At 35.6% G+C, this 24,644-nt stretch overlaps 2 protein-coding genes across 2 annotated transcripts; one reads left to right on the forward strand and one right to left on the reverse strand.

Annotated features, from left to right (window-relative positions):
- Positions 1-1,911: 1,911 nt before the first annotated feature.
- On the forward strand, positions 1,912-15,157 carry LOC140154499 (bone morphogenetic protein 1-like). The gene is made up of 10 exons (XM_072177067.1): positions 1,912-2,026; positions 5,520-5,736; positions 6,693-6,829; positions 8,837-8,950; positions 9,417-9,773; positions 11,055-11,165; positions 11,451-11,804; positions 13,060-13,254; positions 14,164-14,277; positions 14,985-15,157. Exons 1-10 carry the CDS (start codon positions 1,912-1,914, stop codon positions 15,155-15,157), a joined length of 1,887 nt encoding a protein of 628 aa, XP_072033168.1.
- A 6,746-nt stretch (positions 15,158-21,903) lies between these two features.
- Positions 21,904-23,429, reverse strand: LOC140154500 (uncharacterized). Its single transcript, XM_072177068.1, has 2 exons — positions 23,060-23,429; positions 21,904-22,265 (listed from the first exon to the last, which is right to left on the reverse strand). The coding sequence occupies exons 1-2, from the start codon at positions 23,427-23,429 to the stop codon at positions 21,904-21,906; spliced, it is 732 nt and encodes a 243-aa protein (XP_072033169.1).
- Positions 23,430-24,644: the final 1,215 nt, after the last annotated feature.

Here is a 24,644-nt window from a genome sequence, read left to right on the forward strand (position 1 = left end):
ATTAAAACCGGACCGACATAATGGCCGAGTGAAAATTGAAGAAGTCAGAGTATTAAACAGAATCAGAATGGTGAAAGGAAAATATAACAATAACTGAAGCAATAGGCTTATTTAAAACTAAACAGTATTTATACTATTTATATATAATACTGATAGGGAATATAAATCGCAGGAAAGAAAGCAATTATCATACAAAAAGAACAAGTTTAAAATTCATTAAAATTCCTTTAAAAACAGTTGTTTTATTCACGGGCGAGTCGGAAGATAATTTACCCGCGGAAATTTCCTTAAATGGCAATGCGCCATGCGACGCGAAGCGCGCGAAGTCGCACGCGTTTTATTAATGAGCTCAAAAGTCCTCCACGCTCAGAACACGTTTGGTGTTCAGTCCTCGTATACAGCACAGTGCAACGGCCGTGCGTATATTCGAGACTGGAGGATTTAGTCTATGTTGAGAGTAACGCCATGATGGATTTTGTAATGACAGATTCGAATCAGTGCGTTTACGCGGTTGCATTGCAAGCTTTCGGACAAATTGCCCTTCTACGCGTGTGCATACGCCCGCGGGATTAGGTTAGCGCGCGATTTGAACAAGTCACTACTAAATCCATCATGGCGTTACTCTCAACTTGAGACGAGACACAGTATAGACCATACCGCGGAATCATGGCATGTTGCCTATGGGGATCGACGCTAAGTCAGGTACCGCGTGAGCAAACTAAAAAATAGCGCAAATAGCGCGAGCGTACACAAAAGAAACTTCGCGCGTATGATGAGCGATGTCGCCAGATCTGAACGCTGTACCGGCGTCAGCTGAATTCGAGTACGCTTAGAGGGCACAGGCATTGAAAATTCCAATCTGTGTGTTATTAATCTAAGGTATAGACACTTTCAATGATGGATTCGCATCCCAGAAGGAGATCGCATTGAAACGTTTTGATTCAGATCATCCTGCTCTCGTCTGGAGTCACCTATTGACTATCATTTCAAGTAAAAACACTTTAGGGACCGTTCACAAACACTTGTTAAGGGGGGCTGATGCAAAAAAAATTCATCACGAACATTTTTCGGGGCCCGCTTTACAGACCTCAAAAATTTCAGCCCCCCTTTTTGACTTGAAAATTATGGGTCAACCTCATAGAAAAGCATATAAACTCAATTTTCCCAGGAAAATTTGTGGTCATTTTTTTCAGGGCACCCGGGTCAAAACTTTTCAGGCCCCCTTTTTTGCATCAGCCCCGCCCTTACAAGTGTTTGTGAACGGTCCCTTATCGGATTTGATAATTACCATACTTTGGAAGCAGACTTGTTCAAAGTAAACACATCAAATAAAATAATGACCCTTTAATTACGAATTTATCACTCATATTATTGTTAACTTATAATTAACTTTTGAATTTGCATCTTTTGTTTCATTCAAGGGGTCACCATGGCTATAATTTTAAGTTATCCAGACAATATGAAGCTTCGAAATTGGCTAAATTAAAATGGGTTACTTTTTATTATTTCAGTTTTAAAATGCAGATACTGCATTGAGGCAAAGACATTGAGGCGAAGACATGATTGCTTGCTTGTTTCATTACCCAAAGTAGTCTATGTTTTAATCAAACAAATAGATAAATCTTTAGGTCAAGGTTGAAAGATGATGAGGCATTCATTGATGAAGGATGGCCAATCAACAATATCATCCACACATCAACTCTTTTCTCTATCGAATTGCAGATTGTGGTATGAAAAGTCCATTTTTATTGACCCTGCGACTTTAATAAAGATATTTTGATGGATTTTGAAAACCAAAATAAACGCGGTATTCTGGCCTTTAAATGGACATTATTGGCTCTCATATCATATCAAAAAGGATTAAAATAATGATATAAGACTCAATAAAATGTAAATTTGTGATTGGAGGGCATGGTCAATGTGGAAGTAGCGTGTGATGAAGTCATACCATCCTGTTTAGGTTTACCTAGGTTAACCAGTCTAATCCAAGACGAAATAACGCTAAATCTTGATATCCCAGAATACGGTATATCGGGAAACCGTCATCGATGACTGTTAACTAAGAATGAAATGAAATAAAATAAAGGGAGTCATTTATTACAGGCAGGACACATACTAAAATAAAAAATAACATAACAATTATGGAAAGGTTTGGATACAAAAACGATTCTCTTGTAAACGCATCTATGTACAGTTTCCACCTCGATACACCTGAGCACACAATTTCGTCCAAGCAGCAGTACCTTGTAGAGAACACATTCTGTGTTTAATCTACATGGTTGAGTGCATAGCATCATAAGAGCTGTTTGAGCTTCCGTAGCTGGAAAATAGGCATCTGTGATTGTTTTTTGTCAAAACCTCAAGTGTTCCCTTCATCCATATATTCATTTATATCGAACGAAAGCTAATACTTCCCACTATAAAATACAATTTTTTTGATTAGGTCAACATATGACACAATTCAATGTTTATAGCAAGGCGAATGTGGTAAATCTGTTGAAATCAAACTATTCACACACAATTTTTGACAAAAATGTAGGTTTTAAAAGTCAAAACCTCAAGTGATACTTACAATATATTTCAAATTTTATGTCATTAAATGAAATAGCACCCTTCATTGTATATTGTCCATATACTAGTTTAATTTTAATGAGCAATGGCCAATTATGTTTAAATTGCAAATCTTGTGCATTATTGCCTGTTTTGTCATACGGTTGTAAATTCAATGAACTATGATTTTGCTAAAGAGCCCTTACAAATTGATATGATAAAGAAACGATATCGATATATACAATTAACTACTTGCTATTACAAAGATTGAATCATTCTTTGATACTTCCGTGTTTAATGACGCAAATTTCATATTATTTAATAATTATATATATTACTTAAACACGAATACTTTTAGAGTTTGGGTTAATTACAATATTTCCGGGAAAGCAAATTCTTAAACGTGTTGCCATGCTGAAAATGTGTATTAAGTTGAAATAGACAATGCTTTCGATCGATGCAGATTTGAGTGTATGAACAAAATGGCGAATTTGCGTATGACACGTAGACAGTAGCGTAGCCAGGGGGGCAGGGGGGGGGGGGGCAGAGGGCCCCCCTGACAAAAAAATGAAAGAAAAGGTGCCCCTCTGACAAAAATGAAAGAGAAAATCAGGAGGGCAAAGGAAAAGAAAAGGGGCAAGGAGCCCCTTTTCTAGCAAAATTCAGGGCCAAAATAGTGTAAAATACAAAAAATTGCCGCGCTACGCGCGCACATTGTAATAATAAAGCCCTTTTTTAGTCGGATAATGGGCGAAAATAGCGTAAAATACCATTTTTTTTTTGCGCTACGCGCGCACATCATCCCAATAAGGCCTTTTTCGGGAAGCTCGAAGACATACAGTCTCTATGTATTGTATGATGCAACTGCAATTTTTTTCGTCTGTGCCCCCATAATTTTATTTTTACCCCCCTGATCAAGAAAGCTGGCTACGCCCCTGCACGTAGAGGATGCAATATTGTCAACATAATATAACAACAATAATATTGCCTGCCTACGCTTTCAAAGCTTTCAAAATGTTATAATTAACAATGAACATGACAAAGTCGTTATTTTACTTAATGTTATCTGACACACATTAAATTGAATTTGACTTTGTTATTTCGGTTGAATAGACTGAAGGTTGTTAAAAGAGAATGTACGGGTAAGAAAATTAGAGAGTAAATAAAAAAAAAATTTTGGATTTATATTGCGCCTTTTTCCAGATTTGGAGGATTCAAAGCGCTGTAATTTCGCTGCTATGGTGAATCATTAAAATCGGTTGCAGCCGAAACCGGCGCAAACCTATACGCACTTAGATTGTAACATCATATCTCTGCAGCTCCCCAATTCCATTAATGTTTGTGATAACCAAACTACTGGCAATCATCGATTTTTTTAAAGCAGGAGGAAACCGATAAACCAAGTACACATACAGTCCTTGGGCATGACCGGTGCATGAACCAATTTGGTACCAATGTATAGCTATGGATTTCCACTATCCTCTATCCAGTGATACTAAAATAAGTACAAACATTCCTCACAGAATGTCGCTATGAGGTCATAATGTGAGGGGGGCCCATGCAAATTTGAGAAATTCTGGCTATGTACAAAAGTATAGGCAAAATCAATTTTCGGCTAAAAATTCTACAAAAATGCGATTTTCACCAAATTTACTCCTAAATGTTAAAGGAAATTACTAGTTTCACCTAACTAACAAGTAAAAAGTTAGTAGCTCTTGGAAAAATGTTAAAAGAGGGAAATGAAAATCATTGATTTTACTGTAGAAACCAATGGTGAGCCTCACCACCCCCCTATGGTCTATGGGGTAAAAATTGTATCACTAAAATGAGCGCAAAGGATGGATTATCGATTAGCTTAAGTCATTTGGGGATCTTAGGGGGATTGATACAACCCCCTTCATAGTTCTAGGGTTAATAATACTCATGTTGTCTAACAGTAACACAGCAGGAAAACATCACAATTCAACCAATTCATAAATGTGATGCGATTAAGCAAAATCCGTCGGAACTCGGACATATTGATTTTGAGATATAGCCAAACAAAGGAACTATTTTCTTTTGTTTCCTGTTGTTTTGGGAACACATTGCTCATATCTTTGGAACTGGTTGTTCAATTTTAATGGTGTTTTCTGCAGATTCCAGTCTTATAAATGTTTTTTACTATCCTATAAGAAACTGCATATTTCCGAGTTCCGACTGATTTTGCTTGATCGCATCACAAATGTTGGCTACGCAATTTCTGTTACTGAATTAAAGTGGTACCATATCCTTTTAGTGATATTCCTCTTGTCTTGAACTAACAATAACATGTAGTGGAAATATTACAAGTGTTACCGATAAATGTTTGATACGCAATTTCGGTTGCCCTTGAATTAAAGCTGTTTCTTTATTTTTATTGTTATTACGAGCTACAGTAAGCCAAAAAATTAAGGTACCAGTTATATTCACCCCCTGTATATCCTAAACAAAGACAGATATGTCATAATTGGAACCAACAGCCAATAGCTGCATCTTTTAGCTCGAAATTTTAGACCTCATTTGTTGAAATTGTTGCAGAAATAAAATCACGACGATCCAAAAACCCAAGGAAGATGCCAATTTAAAAGTTGCAGTTTGCTTCATTGCATGCCCTATTGATTTGTACATAAAAGCGTTCGCGAACAAGAGAACTAGCGCCATGCTTCCATTGATTCGCACGTTATAACTAGCGTCGCGCTTTCATTGATTAGAACACAAAGTGCAACTTTTGATTTCGTTTCTTCGGTAGATTTTAGATCACCGTTTCTTTAATTCTCAATCAACTTCAACAAATAAGGTCTTCAAGCAGAGCTAAAGAGTACAGGTATTGGCTGCTATTTCAATTTTGACATACTTGTCTTTATTTAGGATATATAGGGGTGAACACAACTGGTACCTTAATTCTTTGGCTTACTGTATATTGAAAACGCTGCTTGTACATTATATTTCAGGATTTTGTGGCGATCGGATCATTAACCTGGCAACCACACAAACAGCAATACTTATCTCTCCCAATTACCCGCTACGATACCCGGAGTCAGTACTCTGCCAATGGACCATTACTGCTCCTGAGAATTCATGGATTCTGATCCAGTTCATAGATTTTGCTACTTATATTGATACATATCTCGATGTTGGATATGGGGATTCCTTTCTCAACTCTACAAGGTATTTTTAGTTTTATGAAAAAATTGGAAATGCATTTTATAAATAAAGGATGAGTCTGTAGAGTTACATTAATGCATCTATTGCAAGTATCGTAAAACAAATAACAGTATTATAAAAGTTTTCTACTTTGTCTCTACACAATTAATTTCTTTGCAGTGCCCCACTAATCGATAAGAAAAACTTTTTACGTGACCAGTGGTCAATGCCTCATTTCAAATATTTTCAGTTTTGGTTTTGGTCAGGTGGTTTCCTATTATCCTGCCTAAGCTCTTGACTCATATGATTGTTGATATCTTTGTTTCTACCCTTTGTTAGAAACTTAAAATTGGTAGCAAGGAGATTCGATTTTCATTTCAGTTTCTTATATAATGGTATGAAGAAGAAAATCAGTTGGTTTGAAGTTACCTGATCTAAGTATACAAAAGAAATGTTTAAATTTCGCAGTGCAATATTCACGAGGAGAGAAATCGAGCATGTCAATCTGCATTGAAAAACGTGGTTTTTCATCATCATCATATCCTTGAAGATATTCTTAGTTCTAATTACTTCATACCAATTAGTCTTAGAACATTCCACTTGCTTGTCGACGTTTTCGTTGCTATTGTTGCACTGAAAATCTGTGTACGGAGTCGTCAATTGATTATCTTTCAGCTAGCAGAGAGTCAAAAAAGATAGAAAAAGATGGATTAAGGAAGTAATTAACATAGGCAGCAGGGTACTGCCATAAATATAGATGAGGTCAATACAACCTGAGTAAACGTTTTTGACGAATTGCTATTGATAGGAAGTAGAATTTTAATTTATTGGACTATTTGTATGAATTTTCCATCTAAGAATCACTGCTGTTGTTATTAATTAGAATTATTTGGGTTTTCTCGATGTTTCGTAATACGAAGAAACATAATATTATTCATGGAGTTAATATTATCATGGCATATATTTTATGTTCTTTGCAGAGTTTTCAGACTAGGAGGAGACGTGCAAGCGAACTCGCTAATAATGGATAATAACTATGCCTGGATTGAGTTCCTATCTGAAGCCCCTGATGTGGAAAGAGGTTTTAAACTAATAATCCTACAAACTGATAATTCAAGTAAGACTCAAAGAAGATACTACCCAGCAAACACAAAAACGTTTTAATAACATTTAAATGTCGGGTTATATAAAGGTCATGAAAACGTTTTTAGAACGTTATTGCAAATATTTTGGGCAATCGTTTTCGCAAAATATTTTTTCAACCTCAAAACAACATTCTGTTTAGAATGTTTTGTATCAAGTTTTCAAAAAAGGTTTTTGGAATGTTATTAAAACGTTTTTATACCCTTTATATAACCCGACATTTAAACGTTTTCTGTATAACATTTTTTGTTTGCTGAGCAGTAGATGATCAAAAAATGATTTTTAATGTAATGAAAACGTTTTATACCCTTAATATATCATTTATATAACCCGACATTTAAACGTTTTCTGACAACCTTTTATAACCTTTTGTGAATGATGTCGGAAACGTTTTGTGTTTGCTGGGTATACTATTAACACTCTTGCAGGAGAATGTTAAAAATTAAAACATAATGGTGCCAGAGTATTACTTTGTACATACATACACATCACTCCTGCTAAGTTTTCAAATTTATATGTCGTCACTGGGCGGGAAAAACCTCATATGTACTTTTTTGCCCTTGAACATGGATGAAGCAAATCATTCAATATAAAGTCTACACCTACAAGCCTTTATCCATTTTCAAGGGCCAAAAGTAAATATGAGGTGTTTCCAGCATGTAATTTTGGTCCTTGAACATGGATTAAGCAAATCATTCAATATAAATTTTTCCCGCCCAGTGACGATGTGTAACCATCTGGTGTTTTCACTTTAGCTTCTGTACTCTGATACGTAATGTCGTCAATTGCATTCCTGATGATATCTGGGATACCACAAACTTTCAAGGTTTTGACCATTTTGCCTCTGTGAACGGTATCGAAAGCTTTCTTGAAATCGTTAAAAGTTACCACTGCAGAGGGATTCTTTTCGTCAATGCTCTGAACGATCCTTCTCAAAGCAAGAATTTGATCTGTGGTGGATCTGTTTTCTTTCTTTCTAAAGCCAGATTTATTCATACTAATTGCATTATAATTATTGCATTGATTGAAGTTGAAACCACTAAGATCACAATCCACTTGCTTCAACAGGCCGGGATTGCCAGTATTAAGCATTTACAAATTGTTGAAATTACCCAACAGTTATAATTTACATCGTACGAGGTAGTAAAAGAAAAAAACCAATTATACACCTTGGAATTCCTTTCAGATCATTCGCTTTATGGAAATGTTTTACGTGCGGCAACTTTAAAACAGTTGTCTCCACCCAAATATAATATTTACCTAACACCAATCCAACATCTTGGGGTGACACCAATTATTTAAGAAATAAAGGGTAATGCATTATCCTTTACACGAAAATAATGTGTCCGAGGCAGTAAAAACGTAAATAATGGGTGAGGCGCATTCTATTACCACAAAATAGTGCGATTTAAAGAGAAGATATCACATTTTTTGCCCAAATATTACAAGTTGTTTACTTCAAGGTGGAGCGCCTACGCGTAGCCAAAGCGTAAGTGAGCGATATTGTAGAACGCGAGCGTAATGCTTTGCGTAGAATGCGTAACGACGCTAATATACTGTATCGCGCTTTGCTGTGCGCTGTTGTGATGAGAGAAGAACATATAGTTCGTTGCCCTCAGCTGGCCACTTTATTGCTAATTAATGGTCTTTCACGTGACGCGTTTCAACAAATCACAGTGCGCGATTTTGAATAATGGGTCGTGGGGGTAATAGAATTCAAAATTTTCCCCCGTCAATTTGCGATGATTCTTACTAAGTCATCATCGATACGGTACTTGTGCAAGATCGATGAGCCTACAACATCAGAGTATGTTCCAAAATTGTTTGACCTTTTATTTCAAAAGGTTCAATATATATTTTTCTAGAAAAATGTGTTTTTCTGAGGGGCTTTAATGATTACAAAATAATTCTAATCTAGCAGAGAACAATGAGATCCTGCTTCACATTATCATAATCATGGTGTTGCATCTATGTTTTGTAGGTAAATGCGAAGCACAAGATTTCGTCTGTTCTTCTGGCTATGGTTGCTGGAACCAAAACGTAACTTGTGATGGGAAACCAGCATGCATGGATGAATCGGATGAGAAATTTTGCAGTACGTATTTATGTTGTGAAATATATGCAAATGTGACAAAAATGAAGTATTATAAATTCCAATAGCATCAGCCGAAATTGTTAGATGCTTTAGTCTACCTGATTAGATTCGTGGAGTATATCGGTATGGTTAAGTGTGTATTATTATTATTATTATTATTAATATTATTATTATTATTATTATTATTATGGTTATTATTAAAGAAATATCCGGCAATCACAACATTATGCCTTATATGTAAGAAAAATAATTATCAAGCACGAATCACATGGTTTTATTTAAAGCAAACTCATAGTGACCATAGCGCCGAAATTTTCGAGTGCAATGACGTCCCAGTAATACAATGAAGGCTGATTGCATCACAATCGGCTAGAAACGGACTTGAAGTAATGTAGTCTAACTTATTATATCGAAGTATAATTATATACATTTTGCTTTTTTCATCTTCATTTTTCTATTGCTACAGATATTTGTGGCAAAAAGGATATTTTCTTATCTGCAGGAGACAATGTGAACATAACATCGCCACTGTTTCCTAGCCAATACCCCATGTCATTTGAGTGCTCATGGTTCATTACAGCGTCAGATAACGCTTATATAGTCGTTTTCTTCGTAACATTCACCACGGAGATTTTCTATGATTTCTTAGAGATAAATTTCGAACCTTACAGCAAGACAAACAGGACGGTTATAACTGTCACAGGGGAAACTGCACCAAACGTACTCAGATCAAATACATCTGAATTGTTACTCCACTTCAAATCCGATAAGAGCGTTACGGATATAGGCTTTGTTCTAGAAGTCTATTGGGACAACAGTACAGGTATTCAATACCATTTTCTTACAGAAGTTGAGGTATCCCTAATCGTTCGATTTTCCTATAATGTACTCACTTCATAATATGGTACATTGCTGTAACATTAACATTAATATGTTTAAAGTCCCAGCAAGATGTCTATTTTGACACAGTGAGATACGTGTAACATACCAAAATATTGTCTCAAAATCATGTGTATCTATGTACCTAGCAAACACAAAAACGTTTTAAAAACGTTTTAAATAAGTTATATTTTGGCTTTTGGTTTAGGTAAAAACGTTTTAATAACATTAAAATGTCGGGTTATATAAAGGTCATGATAACGTTTTAAAACGTTTTGTATGAAAAACACACTAGAACAATATTTTAAATGTTTCCAAAAATGTTATTGTAAACTATTTTTGCAAACATTTTGCCAAATATTGTGTCAATACTTAAATAACATTATGTTAAAATATTTCAACCCAGCAAACACAGAAATGTTCTCAAAATGTTTTTTTCAAAACCTTTTAATAACATTTAAATGTCGGGTTATATAAAGGTCATGAAAACGTTTTTAAAACGTTATTGAAAATATTTTGGGCAAACATTTTTCGCAAAATATTTTTTCAACCCCAAAATAACATTATGTTTAGAATGTTTTGTATCAAGTTTTCAAGAATGTTTTTGGAATGTTATTAAAACCTTTTTATACCCTTTATATAACCCGACATTTAAACGTTTTCTGTAAAACATTTTTGTTTGCTGATCAGTAGATTATCAAAAAATGAAAACGTTTTATACTCTTAATATACCCTTTATATAACCCGACATTTAAATGTTTTCTGACAACCTTTTATAACCATTTGCGAATGATGTCGAAAACGTTTTGTGTTTGCTGGGTATGGACTCTGTAAAGCAAAAAACAAAAATGGTGCAAAAATGTGATGAAGATCCATTTGCGATGTCTAATTTGAATATATTTTAAGTATACGATTTGGTCGTGATTTTGATGTGTACATTATCAAAATTCCCCGGTATATCCATGGACTAAAGAGATACAGAGAAACTCCAAGCAGTCAAAGTCTCAGCATCACCCGTTAATGAGGGCCGATTGTTCCATGAAATGCGACAGACAAAACTCTCTCGCGTATACGCGAAGACACGTCACCATGGTTACAATCGAACGATCGGCTCTCATGAATATGCGATAATTCACAGCATACAATGTACCGGGACTGTTGGAAAATACTCTGTATTAGTCTGTGATGATATTATACCTTACTTTGCACTTATTTTCTCTCACAGATTGGACCTGTCCCACTGGAGACTATAATTGTCTTAATTTAGATGTATGTTTGGACAAATTATTAGAATGTGATGGTTTCAATCATTGCTGGTCCGATGAAGACCACTGCGGTACGTACTGAGTAATTTACCCGAAGAAAGTGTTAAAGTAGCTTGCAAGTTTTTATGAACAGCTTAAGTCATTATTTTGTGCACAAAAGCAGTTAATAATGTGAAAAATTATTCAGCTTAGTGTTACAAATATATTTCTAAACCCGATTTCTAAACTTCGTTAACCCACTGTTTCTAAAAGCGTCATTGAAAAGGTTCAAGAGTTCATTTTACACGTACACATCTCTGGCATGACCTAGTGTTCAGATGGCACATATTAACATACTATTTAATCGTTTTTAACAGATCTATGCCAATCGGGAATTTCTCATCTATCTAATGATGAAGCAATCAACATCACATCCCCGCTCTATCCAAATATGTATCCATTGAATTTGGAATGTACATGGGTTGTAGCAACGGCAAACACGCAGCATGCGATTCAAATAAGTTTCATGGAATTTAATCTAGAAAACCGGTTTGATTTTTTGGAGGTTGGGTACGGACATAACATTAGTGTGGATTCAACAGTTACTAGGTTAAGTGGAGAGGTGGTACCTATGGTGATTGTCCACGATGGATATATGTGGTTGAGATTTATATCGGATGAAAGTGTTCCTGATCTGGGATTCTTTGCCTACTTACAAATATCGTTTACAGGTATAATGCTTTATTTTATTTGTGTGCTGAATTTCACAAAATATGCAAGCCTAATGCACTGTAGACTGCTTTGTACTCCCTTTTTGATAAACAATTAATACCATTCTATGCATAAAACACAACACATCCCCAGTGACCGCTCTGCCCAGAGAAAAATGCACTGCAAAAACAGCGTGTGCTTTTTAACACTTTTGTTTTTAAAACAAGATAATGTTAAAAGTGTGCTTTTTTCATCTTGTGTAAACAATAACATAGTATTACAGTGTCCATGTGTTTCTCTGCTGGTTTTGCAGTGTGAGCAATGCTCAAACCTAGTTTACAGTGCTGCCAATAAAAGGCAACAATATTAAACTAAGAACATTCAAAATTAAGACAACTACATGTTGTGTCCAGAAATGTCCATAAATAGCCATGGATATCCAGAATTCCAATTCCAATCAATATGGCCATATTGATTGATGATGAAAACATTTCAGAACATGACCAGATAAAGACAACCTGCAATTTTTGTTTTTACAATAAAGCTAATTTCTTGAAAACGAGACTGTAAAAATATAAATAATTGTTTTTAAAATTTGTGTGTGTGTAGGATATTGTAATGAAGGTGATTTTTCATGCTCATCAAGTTTGCATCCAATTTGTTACGATTTGGAACTCAAATGCGATGGGATGTTTCACTGTGCTGATTTATCTGACGAAAATGATTGTGGTGAGATATTATCCGACGCCTTTGTTTTGTAGCAGTAATTAATTGAACTCTGATGTACATATTGTTTTATAGTTTCACAAAACTACTGGAGACCAACATTAATGTATGACAAAAATAGAGGAGTTCCCGGGAGGAGTTATATCATGTTGGGCTTCGGCCTATGTGTTATTGTTGAGATTATAGTTTGTAGGTTAAAATCGTAGATTGAGGCTTACCATTAAAACAATATATTTCTAAATTTTGAGCTGTATTGCTCCATCGGTTTTGATATGAGAAGCAAAAATGTGTATAACAATGCCCTATAATAATTAATTAATTAATTAATTAATAGAAAAATAATAATTACATCCTACATCGTTTCGTTATATCTCTATATAGGTGAATGTGGCGCAACACATTATAGACTCGAAGATGGACAGCGTACACAAAATGTCACATCAACAAACTACCCATTATATTACCCAAATGAATTGTCTTGCCTATGGAGGGTAACAACAACGGACGACAATCTCTGGATCCTCATTAGTATTCTTGATTTTACCCTAGAAAGAGGTTACGATATATTGACTGTGAAAGAAACAGATGCTTTCCAAAATAACAACTTACTTGCACTGCTTACGGGCACGGTAAAAATCACAAGAATTAAGACACCGATGAAAGAAGTGGAGATAGAATTTGCAAGTGATCGAACCGGATCACGAAGAGGATTCCATCTGGAGCTGGATCTGGTGAACCAAATGGGTAAAGTATAGCTACGTCATTGTGAGTTGGTTATTCCGTTTAAAATCCATACTACCCCTGTGGGCGATTTAATTTAGCTAAAGTCTTCCACAGAGGGAGTATGAGTTTCGAATAGAATTGGGTAACTTTCATTTGTAACAGATACTCACACCAGTATGGAAGATATAGGTAAAGTCATAATACAGGGGGTGGGTTTGAAAATGTGGTTTTGTAAATGGTCTAAAAAGAATAATTTACATTCGGCGTTCGGAAATGGGAAAACAGAAACTTTGCGCTTTTTTATGTACTTGTTGTTTTAACATCCATCCGCTACACTCTTAGAAATATTTTATTCAACTAAAAAGGTCACAACTCAACAAAATGTGATGCGATCAAGCCAAATCAGTCGGAAATATTGATTTTGAGATATAGCCATACAAAGGAAATAATTCCTTTTGTTTCCTGTTGTTTTGGAAACTCTTTAATTGCTCATATCTTTGGAACGGGTTGTTCAATTTCAATGGGGTTTTCTGCAAAATCCAGATTTTTAAATGCTTTTTACTATCCTATAAGAAACTAAAAATTTAATATTTCTGAGTTCCGACTGATTTTGCTTGATCGCATCACAAATGAGTAAAATATTACTCAAATTGAGTAAATAATACCCAACATTGAGCAAAATTTTAATAGATATTACTCGCAATGTTGGGTAATATTTACCAATATGAGCTTGTTGAGTTGTGACCTATAATGAGCTTAATGATGAGTAATTTTTTTACTCACTTGTTGAGTTATGACCTTTTTACTCAATGTTGAGTAAAATATTTTTTTGCAGTGTAGGAATACAACATAGGTATGCACATGTTCTGAATACAGGAGTTGCATTAAAACACTAAGATAAGCCAAGATATATACTCTATTTTAATTCAGCAAGTTACTGTACTACAGAAGAAGTTGACTGCAAAAATGGGCTGTGTGCTGATATAACAGCTAAATGCAACGGTTTTGACGACTGTGGCAATATGGAAGATGAAACAACATGTGGTAAGAGTTGATCAGATTATTTTGGATCTTTTTCGATTATTCATTCACTATATGCATTGATATTCGTTCACTATGTGCATTGGTGTTCGTTCACTATATGCAATCATATTATAATGTTTTACGTAATTGAATTTAATTAGCTCGTCAAACTATTCACATAAACTGAGCTCAAAAAGAAACTTATAATTTTTTACAACTTGTGAATCAAAAGGTCATATCTTAAAATACTGTCAATCAAAATGAACCAAAATTACATACATGATTACCTTAATACTCTACTCAAAACACATGTCAGTAACCAAGCAGTTGTCCAACTGACACAACAGCAAAATGCACTGTCATGGGACAGCTTCCGGACTTCCTTCACTTTCACAGCCCAACATTTGGCACCCAGGACAAAACATCTGTGAGAATGCACACAAGATCCTTGCACAGATGATAAAACGGTGCTGCTTTCTGCTTTTCATACACTTTTTTCATGAAACAGGGCTGGGCTGTGAATGTAGTCCAGGAAGCTGTCCCATGTCAGTGCATTTTGCTGTTGTGTCAGTTGGATAACTGCTTGGTTACTGACATGTATTAAGAGGAGAGTATTGAAGTAAATCTGTGTGTAATTTTGGTTCAATTTGATGGACAGGATTTCAAGATATGACCTTGTGAAAAATTATATATTTCTTTTTGAGCTCAGTTTATTATCATGATTACAGTATTTGATTTTGTAGAGAGCATCAGTTGCCCTGAATCATACTTATGTGACGCAGTACCTGGTGAAACTCTGATGTGTGTTCCTAAAGAGGTTGTGTGTGATGGCACTGTTGATTGCCAAAATGGAGACGACGAAATCGATTGTGGTATGGTAGACTATGATTCAACATACTAAAACAATACCAAATTATCTTATACCGTCTCTATATAATCCATGGAGATCCTTGAAAACGCAATTGGTTGAGCGGTAGTTGCGACCATGGCAATACAGATTCTAGTTCTAGAATCTGTGATGGCAATGACGGCTTTGCTCCGCAAAAAAATCCAATAAAGCCGCCCTCTTTTAAATGGTATATATTGAATTTAACAATTAAAGCCATATTTTAATATTTACTGAGGAGAACGTCCTTAACATTTTTCAAAATTCTGTTTTTTGCACGATTGTAATGTACTTTAATAAACTATCATACCCTACAAAAATCAAGACTTTAGATGCTGTAGTTTTGTCAAAATCCGAGATTTTGAATTAAGCGCAGGAACTGTCGTTTAATTATTACGACGGAACACGTACGCGATGTTCACAACACAGTACGTACATGGCCTATGGGACGATCATACACATATCAAAGGACAGCGCCGTAGCACGACCGACGGAGTGATACGCACTGTAGTAAATTCCAATCTTCGTTTGCTTTACTTCAGTTGTTCAGCTCAAATTAAAAGGGGAAATATTTAACAGTAAAAGCTAACATTCTATGGAAAAGAAACACTAAACTATTTTTTATGGAAATGTTACAACATGGCTTTAAAACAACGAATTTGTTATGATATGGGTTTTAACTAGTGGGTCATGGTTGTTATCAAAAATACGATTCTTACTTATATTGATCATAGTTGATCACAGTTTCACTAAGGCCTTTGATGGATTTTGGTTTATCTAATTGACATTCTACATGTACAACACAAAAGTTTTGGCATACTCAAACCTTAAACGTAGTTGCATTTTTTCAGATGAGAAAAGTTGCCCGGATATATGCGATTGTTTCTACGTACACAGCTTGCTTCATGTACACTGTCTCGATGGCTGGAATTCAAGTACCTTAACCGCTATTGCTCACACCGTCCATATTTTGTACGTATACATTTTATGAATAATTCATTTTCACATTGTATTGGAATCTTTATTATTATGAGACCAAATGTTACCCATGTTAACAGTAAGCAAATAGAGTGTTAGCAAATCTGGCAACGGTCCGTGATAATTAACAGTTCTTTTTACATAATACTTTCTCAAACATAAAGGGAACTTTCTGGTAGCAATGTCAGTACTTTAACGGCTGGAATGTTCAAGGGATTCCTGGCCCTAGACACACTGTAAGTATGCTACACTAATAATGAAAAGAACAAAGCCTTTTAAAAACGTTCAAAGTATATGGGGACAATACTGCTTACGATCTCACCACCGCGCCGTCGATTGCTCGAACTGGAATCAATGGTTGGGGTGTATTGGGTTGTGGCTGTGTAACGGATGTGGGTGTGTGAGGGATGTGGGTGTGTGAGAGGTGTGGGTGTGTGGGATGTGTTCTTATGTATGATGATTTGTATTGATACGAAACCATCATGACCATGTTTTGCCAAATTACCATGATGCATAAAATGTTTGCATCTATCTCTTACCTGTAGGTATATCTATGATAACAATATTAGCAGCATTCAGCGACGCGCATTTGATGGGTTGACTACTCTTGTTTGGTTGTAAGTATTTTACCCAAATATGCTTCAGAATGCACAACAAAACAAACTGTTTGATTGGGTTAACATTAGCTGAATATTTAATGATAAGTATATTATGATTTATTTAGAATTAACAAAATATGTTGTTTCGGACTGTTACTAAAGCAGCAGCCTTCTTCTTGTTGTTGATTACAAAGTTATGTTGTCTGAAAGACTGATATATATCCTGATTCACTTGTCCTGCGATGGGCACGGTGGCTCAGTGGTTACGGCCTTGGACTCATAATCTGCGAGCTTGCTTGGCGTGCGTGGGTTCGAGTCCCCGTCTCGCCACCGTGTTGCGCCCTTGGGCAAGGCGCTTTGTCACGCTTGCCTCACCCCACCCAGGTGCAATGGGAAGCTGTTAGGGGTAGTCAAAGTCGTACTGATGAACTAGGCAGCAAACGTGGTTCCGACATATTCTAATAACGGCGGAATAAATGTAAAGCGCTTTGAGGCTGTTTACGGCATAAAGCGCTATATAAATATCTACATTTATTTTTACATTTAAGAACACCGTTCAGGAAAATCCACTGTTGACTTGAATTTATATATCCTTTGCGCATAAAATTCTTGCACAGCTGAAAATGTCCAGAAATGGTGTTGCTTTCACCAATCATTCTAGTTTTCCAGGAAACATGCTTTTTTTGCGCTGATACACTTTATTAAAAGGTGTGTTGTTTCGTAAACCAGACTTCAGCAAGTCGACAGAAGAATATATGTTACCCTTTTGAGAAAAGTAGAGTACTCTGATGCACTCGGAATCACTTTTGTATTATATTGCTAGAATAATAGCACATTATTGGCTATAGCCTATACACAACAGACATCGTAACGGCTCACAGGAAATTTCGTACTGTATAAACAAGTAAAATCACAAACTTAATTCGCGGCAATTCTGGATGATGATAACCTTAGGAAATATAATTCACATCTACAAGTAAACCTATATATAATTATTCCGAAATTGTCTTTGGAGAGTAAAGAGCAGAAAACAAGAAGGTCAAAAGGTAAGCTTACATTACAATACACATTGGTCAAACCCGGTGGCTAGGTAAGCTTAAATTGTCATTTTACCGCATAGCAAAAGCCTGATATAAATAATAATAATAATATTGAATGGCTTATTTTCGTGTGATGCAAGAATATATTGCACTCGATAGAAAAATATTGCACTCGTTTTCGACTCGTGCAATATTTTTCCATCTCGTGCAATATATTCTTGTATCACACTCAAAGCCATTCAATATTATATAAATACTTTATTGTTTTATTCCAGGGATATTTCACGAAACAAACTAAGAGAGTTGTGGGCCTTTTCATTCCTCGAGCTCGAATCTTTGGTGGACCTGTAAGTAGCTGCAGCTTCCTTTGTAGCTTTTATAAGGATTTAGTCGTTCTTGTAAACCAATGAAAATTAAATACTTATTTACTATGGTGTTTAAACGGTGCGTTTCGTGGTCTATTTCTTTCAGGTTTATTTCAAATGTTCCTATTGAGACAATACATTCTAACGCATTCGTTGGATTATCTTCACTGAAGTATCTGTAAGTACAACTATATACTTATCTTTTTTATATAATTATTCATTTTCATATGTTGCTTTGTGTAAAAAAATACCACATATTTCCTTCACAGTGTTATAACAAGCAATGCAGAAGACGTGGCTCATATTACAATTGATCCTAACGCGTTTGAAGGTCTAATTAATCTGGAATCAATGTGAGTATTTGTAAACACAAGTAAATTGGTAATTAATTGCTGAATTCAATTAGTCATATCACAGTAGTTAGTTGATTCAGTTACCAAGTTGGTCAGTCATATGCCTGTATATCTTTGAGCTGAGTTTCTTAAAGGGAGTCTCCGGCAATCATAACATTATGCCTTAGGCCTATATGATAGAAAAATACTCAAGCATGAATCACAACGGTTTTATTTAAAACAAACTCATATTGACCATAAAAACGAATAAAAACAGTCGGCTCTCAACACGCGATATTCAAAATTCCCGCGCTGAAATTGTCTACGTGCAATGACGTAATGGTTATGTGTGCTCAATTGTCGTCAGCCTTCATTGTATTACTGGGACGTCATTGCACTCGACAATTTTGGCGCCCGGGAATGAGAGTTTGTTTTGAATAAAACCACGTGATTCATACTTGATAATTATTTTTCCTACATATAAGGCATAATATTGTCATTGCCGGAGACATCCTTTAACTGGTGCAAGCTGTAACGTACATTTATCCAATTTCATATTGTTTTTTATCCAAAGATACGTTACGGATCATAGAATCTGCTGCAGCATTGATGTACAAAATTGTATAAACATGGAGCCTCAACCTCCACTTTTTATGTGTGGAAGTCTTATGCAAAACACAGCCCTTCGTGTGTCTATCTGGGTTCTTGGAATAAGCGCTCTGTTTGGAAACTTATTTACTTTAATATGGAGATTTCACGAGAAAACGCGAAGTTCTACACAAGCCGTCCAATCATTCTTAATCAGTAATTTAGCTGCATCAGATTTTCTTATGGGAATTTACATGGTTGTAATTGGGAGTGTTGATTTGTACTTTGGTGACAAATATTTCCTGTACTCGGACGAATGGAGAGCGGGAAAATTGTGCAAGTTTATTGGATTCGTGTGTTTATTATCAAGCGAAGTCTCTGTCTTCTTTTTGACTTTAATAACTGTGGATAGATTCGTAAGCGTAGTGTTTCCACTAGGATGGAACCGGTTGACATTAAGATCAGCTCAAACAATTGGGTCCGTGCTCTGGGTAATAGGTTTTATCGTAAGTATAGTTCCAACATTAATGGCCGGACCTGATTCTGATTATTACGATTTATCAGATGTCTGTATCGGTCTTCCGTTAATTACAAGACCAACAACTTACAGCATAATTGACCAACAATCTGGTTCTGGTGATAAAGAAGATCACACATTTGCATTACATGTAGCTCAAGACTCCAAACCAGCCTGGTATTTTTCAATTGCAATATTTCTTGGTTTAAACTTGACTTGCTTTGTAACAATATTCATACTTTACGTAATACTCTTTACATTCCTAAGACATTCTGGTAAGAAATTTAAGCGAAAAAGTCAACGTCAGGCGCAAGTCAAGATGGCGATTCGTATGGCTGTGATAGTAGGTACAGACTTTTGCTGTTGGATGCCAGTGATCATTATGGGTCTTCTCTCTCAGACTGGAGCAGCTGTGATTCCACTGGATATGTACACATGGTCCGTAGTTTTTATACTACCTATCAACTCGTCTCTCAACCCTTATTTATACACAATTCATACTTTATTTTTTAATCGGAACAGAAAAATAGATGTAACAACTACCAATTCACAAACACAATCTAGAAACGAAAGGCAGGGTGTGTCTTTACAAGTCACACCAAACGAAAGAAGTTGAGAATTTTTTTTCAATAAATCGTGATTTGCAAATACAAAGCAGTATCCATACACAAATTATCTTAAAATTGTTCAATCGAAGCCGATGACGTATCCATACTTATGTTATTATTCTGATTTTATAAGATAATTTTATTTCTGATAAGAACACATTCCTTAATTTGAATTTGTGTGGCACTTTTGATTAGCTGTAAAGGAACAGATAGAAACCGATAATCTAACTGAATATCACATTAGAATGTTTACTCACTACAATATTTCGTCCTACGTAGAAACAAGACAACAAAGTGACATTTTGGATTTTGTATGACAAAACCAAGTGAATGTTTTTATTCACTACAATATTTCGTCCTACACATCGGAGTTCAAAGTTTGGGTGGTTTTTGCTTCCTTAGTTTCTTTTGCAGACAACAAAGTGTTATTATTATGAGTCAACAAGGTCATGTTCAAGTTACAATTAACGGACAGGAATATATCAGATTCTTTAACACTTTCAATAATTATCATTAAATTGAGATACGGCTGACATTTGTTCTGTTTCCCATAAAGAAATTTATGACGTAAAGTGTAACCTTGCATAGTTATCTTGTTTGTTCTGGTTTATAGCCCTGATAAAAACACACACAAAGTTAAACAAGGATACGATCTATAACTGCATGTTTCTTTTTTATCTTCAAGCTTACGGGACCAGCACTCGTTTTATTATAATTTTTACGCCTTTTCAAATACACCATGCTTTAGGAAATCGTTCAATGGAATTAAGAATGTGATCTTCGCCGCAAATAGTATACTTTGAAATCTGGAATATGACAGGCTATCAACATTCTTAATTCGGAATTTCTGTCATTACGATTTCCGAATATCCATTTTCAAGTTAATGAACATGTTAAAGTAACATGGAAAATGCAAAATATGAATCAAGATTCTCAGCAGATACACATTATGTAATAATAAACTAGCGGGTTTTCATAGCAAACGTTTTGCATTAAATGAATTGGTAGACAAATATAAACAGAAAGTCACCTAGACCATTGCTTGTCTGGGGAGTTTCAAGAGTAGCCATCCCCTGTTCTTTGATAAAGCAATAGCTCTAAAAAGAGCCTTGTACACCACACCACACCATCTCAGTTCACAGTATAGCTCTCTTTAGAGAGCTTTAGAACTATTACTTTATCAAAGTGACATACAATGATCCGTCACTGATAACAGCTTACCACAAATATAGAACCACCCTTTACGGGAAAAAATTTCACTCCCAAGGCGAATCTAGCTATTATTTGCAACCAGTAATTATGGTAATGATGAGATTATGTGATCCGCAATACGGTATGTTTTCAAAAATGTAGCACAGAGAAAGTGAAGTAGGCACTAAAACCTAAATGCAAACCAAAAATCAAACAGTATGAGGATAATTCTCCGTTTTACAGTTTGAAAAATGTCAGTTGGATTTTTGTGTGTAGGCATATATCTAAATCCATTTCAAAAATTAACAGGCAGCGACTGTCCCATTTTTTATACTTTTTTACATTGGAACTATAACTTCTCATATTACAGTATTATTAGGTATAAATGTCGACACCACTATGCTGGCTCAAAATTACTTTACGACCTCTGAACGTATTATTACTTTTTAGACTAACTTTTAAGGATGTTATGTCCAAGTGTCTTTAACATTATACCTTTGTTAGATACCCAATTTAATCAGAAAAAGTGTTAACCAAAAACATTTAAATAGGAGTATAATAGCAGAAGTACAATTTATGATCATCATCAAAACCAGCATTAAAAGGTGTCATACCGCCCTCATAGTCTTTAAAATCAACAAGGTTATTTTCACCATCCCACTTGAAGAACTCTTGTGCTACATTCATTCCATTGACCTGCTGGCAGTAGTTTCGATTCTTTTGGAAGAGAAAGAATGGATCAACAGTTGGTAGATCAATGGGTGTGTCATATGCTCTATCTTCACGGCAGCAGAAGTACATGAGAGTGTTCTTGTCATAGACACCATCTGGGAGGCTACCATGGGCTTCGTTAGAATTGTCCACGCCGTCCTCATCATCCCATTGGATCCATCCTTCTGTGAAACCTAGCCAAAATAATAATAAAAATAAAACAATTACCAGTATACTCGTAATGGGTTTTAATGTAACAGCTAGGATCTGCATTTATTTAATCAAAACTTTTCAGTCATCTTCCTCCTCTTACCGGTTGTTCAGATTTCATCTACATTATCGGTATAAGACACTATACTATAAACCAACCGGAACGGTATAACAATTGAAATGTCAGTCATTCTAGAGGAAAGTTCTAATGACAAAGAAACAAGTTTCTAAATCTATTCCAGAACCACAAACGACTACATACCACCTGTTTTATTAAGAGAATAAAAGTATTGTTTTGAGACAACCGTGTATCTGTCACCTGCTGTAACGCGGTAGTTACCATTATTCTAAGTGGAATAACTATTATAGGCGTTCCACGTGAAATAATAGTATCTACCGTGTTTATATCATGCGACAAATACAGGTCTGAGTCATTTTTAAACATCCTTTAATTATGCGTGGGTGTAATTTACGTATATTTATGAGAACATTATTCACCCACTGTTCACCCCTTAGTATGAAGTTGGCGAGTCCACTGAGTTCATCACGCGCGTGAACGCCAAATAAAGTTCAATTATACTGAAGTTGAATTGAAACTATTTCAAGTACTTGCACCAAAAGGATAGTCACCTGAGCTGAGTGACGCACGTCATTAGAAGCTTCGGCCCTTTGGTTTGTGATATACAACAAACGCATTAAATACCCACTATTTTTGTGGGGTTTTAAAACTGTACATTCAGTTCATCAGCACAGGATAAGACAAGCATTGGATACTGACCTGTAGGACATGAAGATCCTTTCCTATACACGCAATATTCTCCCGATGGCCAGTCATAGTCAGGATCATTTGAAGTATCATCTTTCATGCAATAATTCAACTGTGTATACAGCTTTCCATAAGGTCCCCTCAAATGGCATGGCGAAGACCATTCATTACCACCAATCAGTGGAACAATAATGGACTCCGTGTCCTGAATACGGTATCCTATTTGCCAGTAGAGGCCACTATTTGATGGACATGCTGAGATGGTGTCGTCCATAGGAATCCCATATTGACCTCGAGGCCACCGTGTCGTTGCTTTGGTGATTGGAGATGCGAAAGATGTAAGGATGCTAGCAACAAGGAGTAAAGCTATTAGCACGGGCATCTAGTAAAAATGGGAATTAATATAATTCTCATGATTATGGTAATCGTGATTACGAACAATTTGAATTAAAGGTTTGCCACTGATTTTGAAGCATTTTTTCAATATTGGAGAAAGAAATAGCAAGGTTTATAATCTTAAATCTTAATCTAAACCATATCAATGCTTTATTGCAACAGTGGCGTGGCGACGTGGCGTAGATTTCTTTTTGACATGGGGGGATGCGGTTGGAAAACAATTGATGCATAGTGAATTCAGCACCATTTGGTGCGAAAAATGTTTGCCATATTGAAGCAAAATCGGTGAAATATGGGATAGAAGTGGAATACATTCGCGAGAAGCGCGCACAATTTCGCACATTTTACATTAAAAATTCCAATGAGGTATATTTGGTCAGAAACCCATTATACAGGCGTCAACATTGGGGAATAAAATATGGGTGGAATTTATCCTCCTATCCCGGGATCTACGTCTATAGTATTGAACATTTTTGAAAGATTGCTGACAAAACATACCGTAAATATTAGCAAATTATATTTTGTTTATCCACACGTTAATATACTTGTGTTTTTTAATTGTAGACAGCACTTGGTAAACGACATGTACCGCGTTCACGTTCGTTCTCCTAGTGCAATCAAGTAACTTACAAGTGTAACCAACTTCAGTCTAATGTTTAATATACACTTTGAAACAAACGATTATAATAGATGAAGTCATACGCACTCCTTTTTAAAGGGAATTTCGTGATCCACAGGCTCGTCCCCCCACTTTTCTCCCAAAAAGTATAGATTTTTATATCACTGGATACATCTGGCTACATAATGTTTATGTATTCGTTTAGGAAAAATATCGCCAAATTTGAATTTCGTTCTGGTATACCAGAACGAAATTACAACAGTGGCCTATGGAGTAGTGTAATACACTAAATCATGCATAACTCGCAAACGCAAAATCGGAATCAACTGAAATTTTGGGAATAAGCTTTTCTCGTGGATATCTACTAAAAATGGCAAGGATGCTAGGATCACGAAATCCCTCTTTAAACATAAAATTGAGTAGCTATAGAATTAGCATATAAAAACGAATTACCTTCACTGTGTCACTCAGGCAAGAGCAGCAACTCACCCGTGTTGTCAAAGAAATGTGTGTAAATCCAATCGTTGCCAAAACATATGTTTTTCTTATCATTTTCCCTCCGTCGAATTTGTGACGTATGTA

The sequence above is a fragment of the Amphiura filiformis genome, chromosome 6 (genome assembly GCF_039555335.1).
Source record: "Amphiura filiformis chromosome 6, Afil_fr2py, whole genome shotgun sequence".
NCBI classification, from domain to species: domain Eukaryota; kingdom Metazoa; phylum Echinodermata; class Ophiuroidea; order Amphilepidida; family Amphiuridae; genus Amphiura; species Amphiura filiformis.

Excerpts from the sequence above, each read along its gene's own strand:
- LOC140154499 (XM_072177067.1), top strand. The coding sequence starts at position 1,912 with ATGGTCAATGTGGAAGTAGCGTGTGATGAAGTCATACCATCCTGTTTA. Across the intron at positions 2,027-5,519 it reads TCTTGATATCCCAGAATACG|GATTTTGTGGCGATCGGATC; the intron begins GTATATCGGGAA and ends ATTATATTTCAG. Across the intron at positions 5,737-6,692 it reads TCCTTTCTCAACTCTACAAG|AGTTTTCAGACTAGGAGGAG; the intron begins GTATTTTTAGTT and ends TGTTCTTTGCAG.
- LOC140154500 (XM_072177068.1), bottom strand. The coding sequence starts at position 23,429 with ATGCCCGTGCTAATAGCTTTACTCCTTGTTGCTAGCATCCTTACATCT. Across the intron at positions 22,266-23,059 it reads AGGATCTTCATGTCCTACAG|GTTTCACAGAAGGATGGATC; the intron begins GTCAGTATCCAA and ends TATTTTGGCTAG.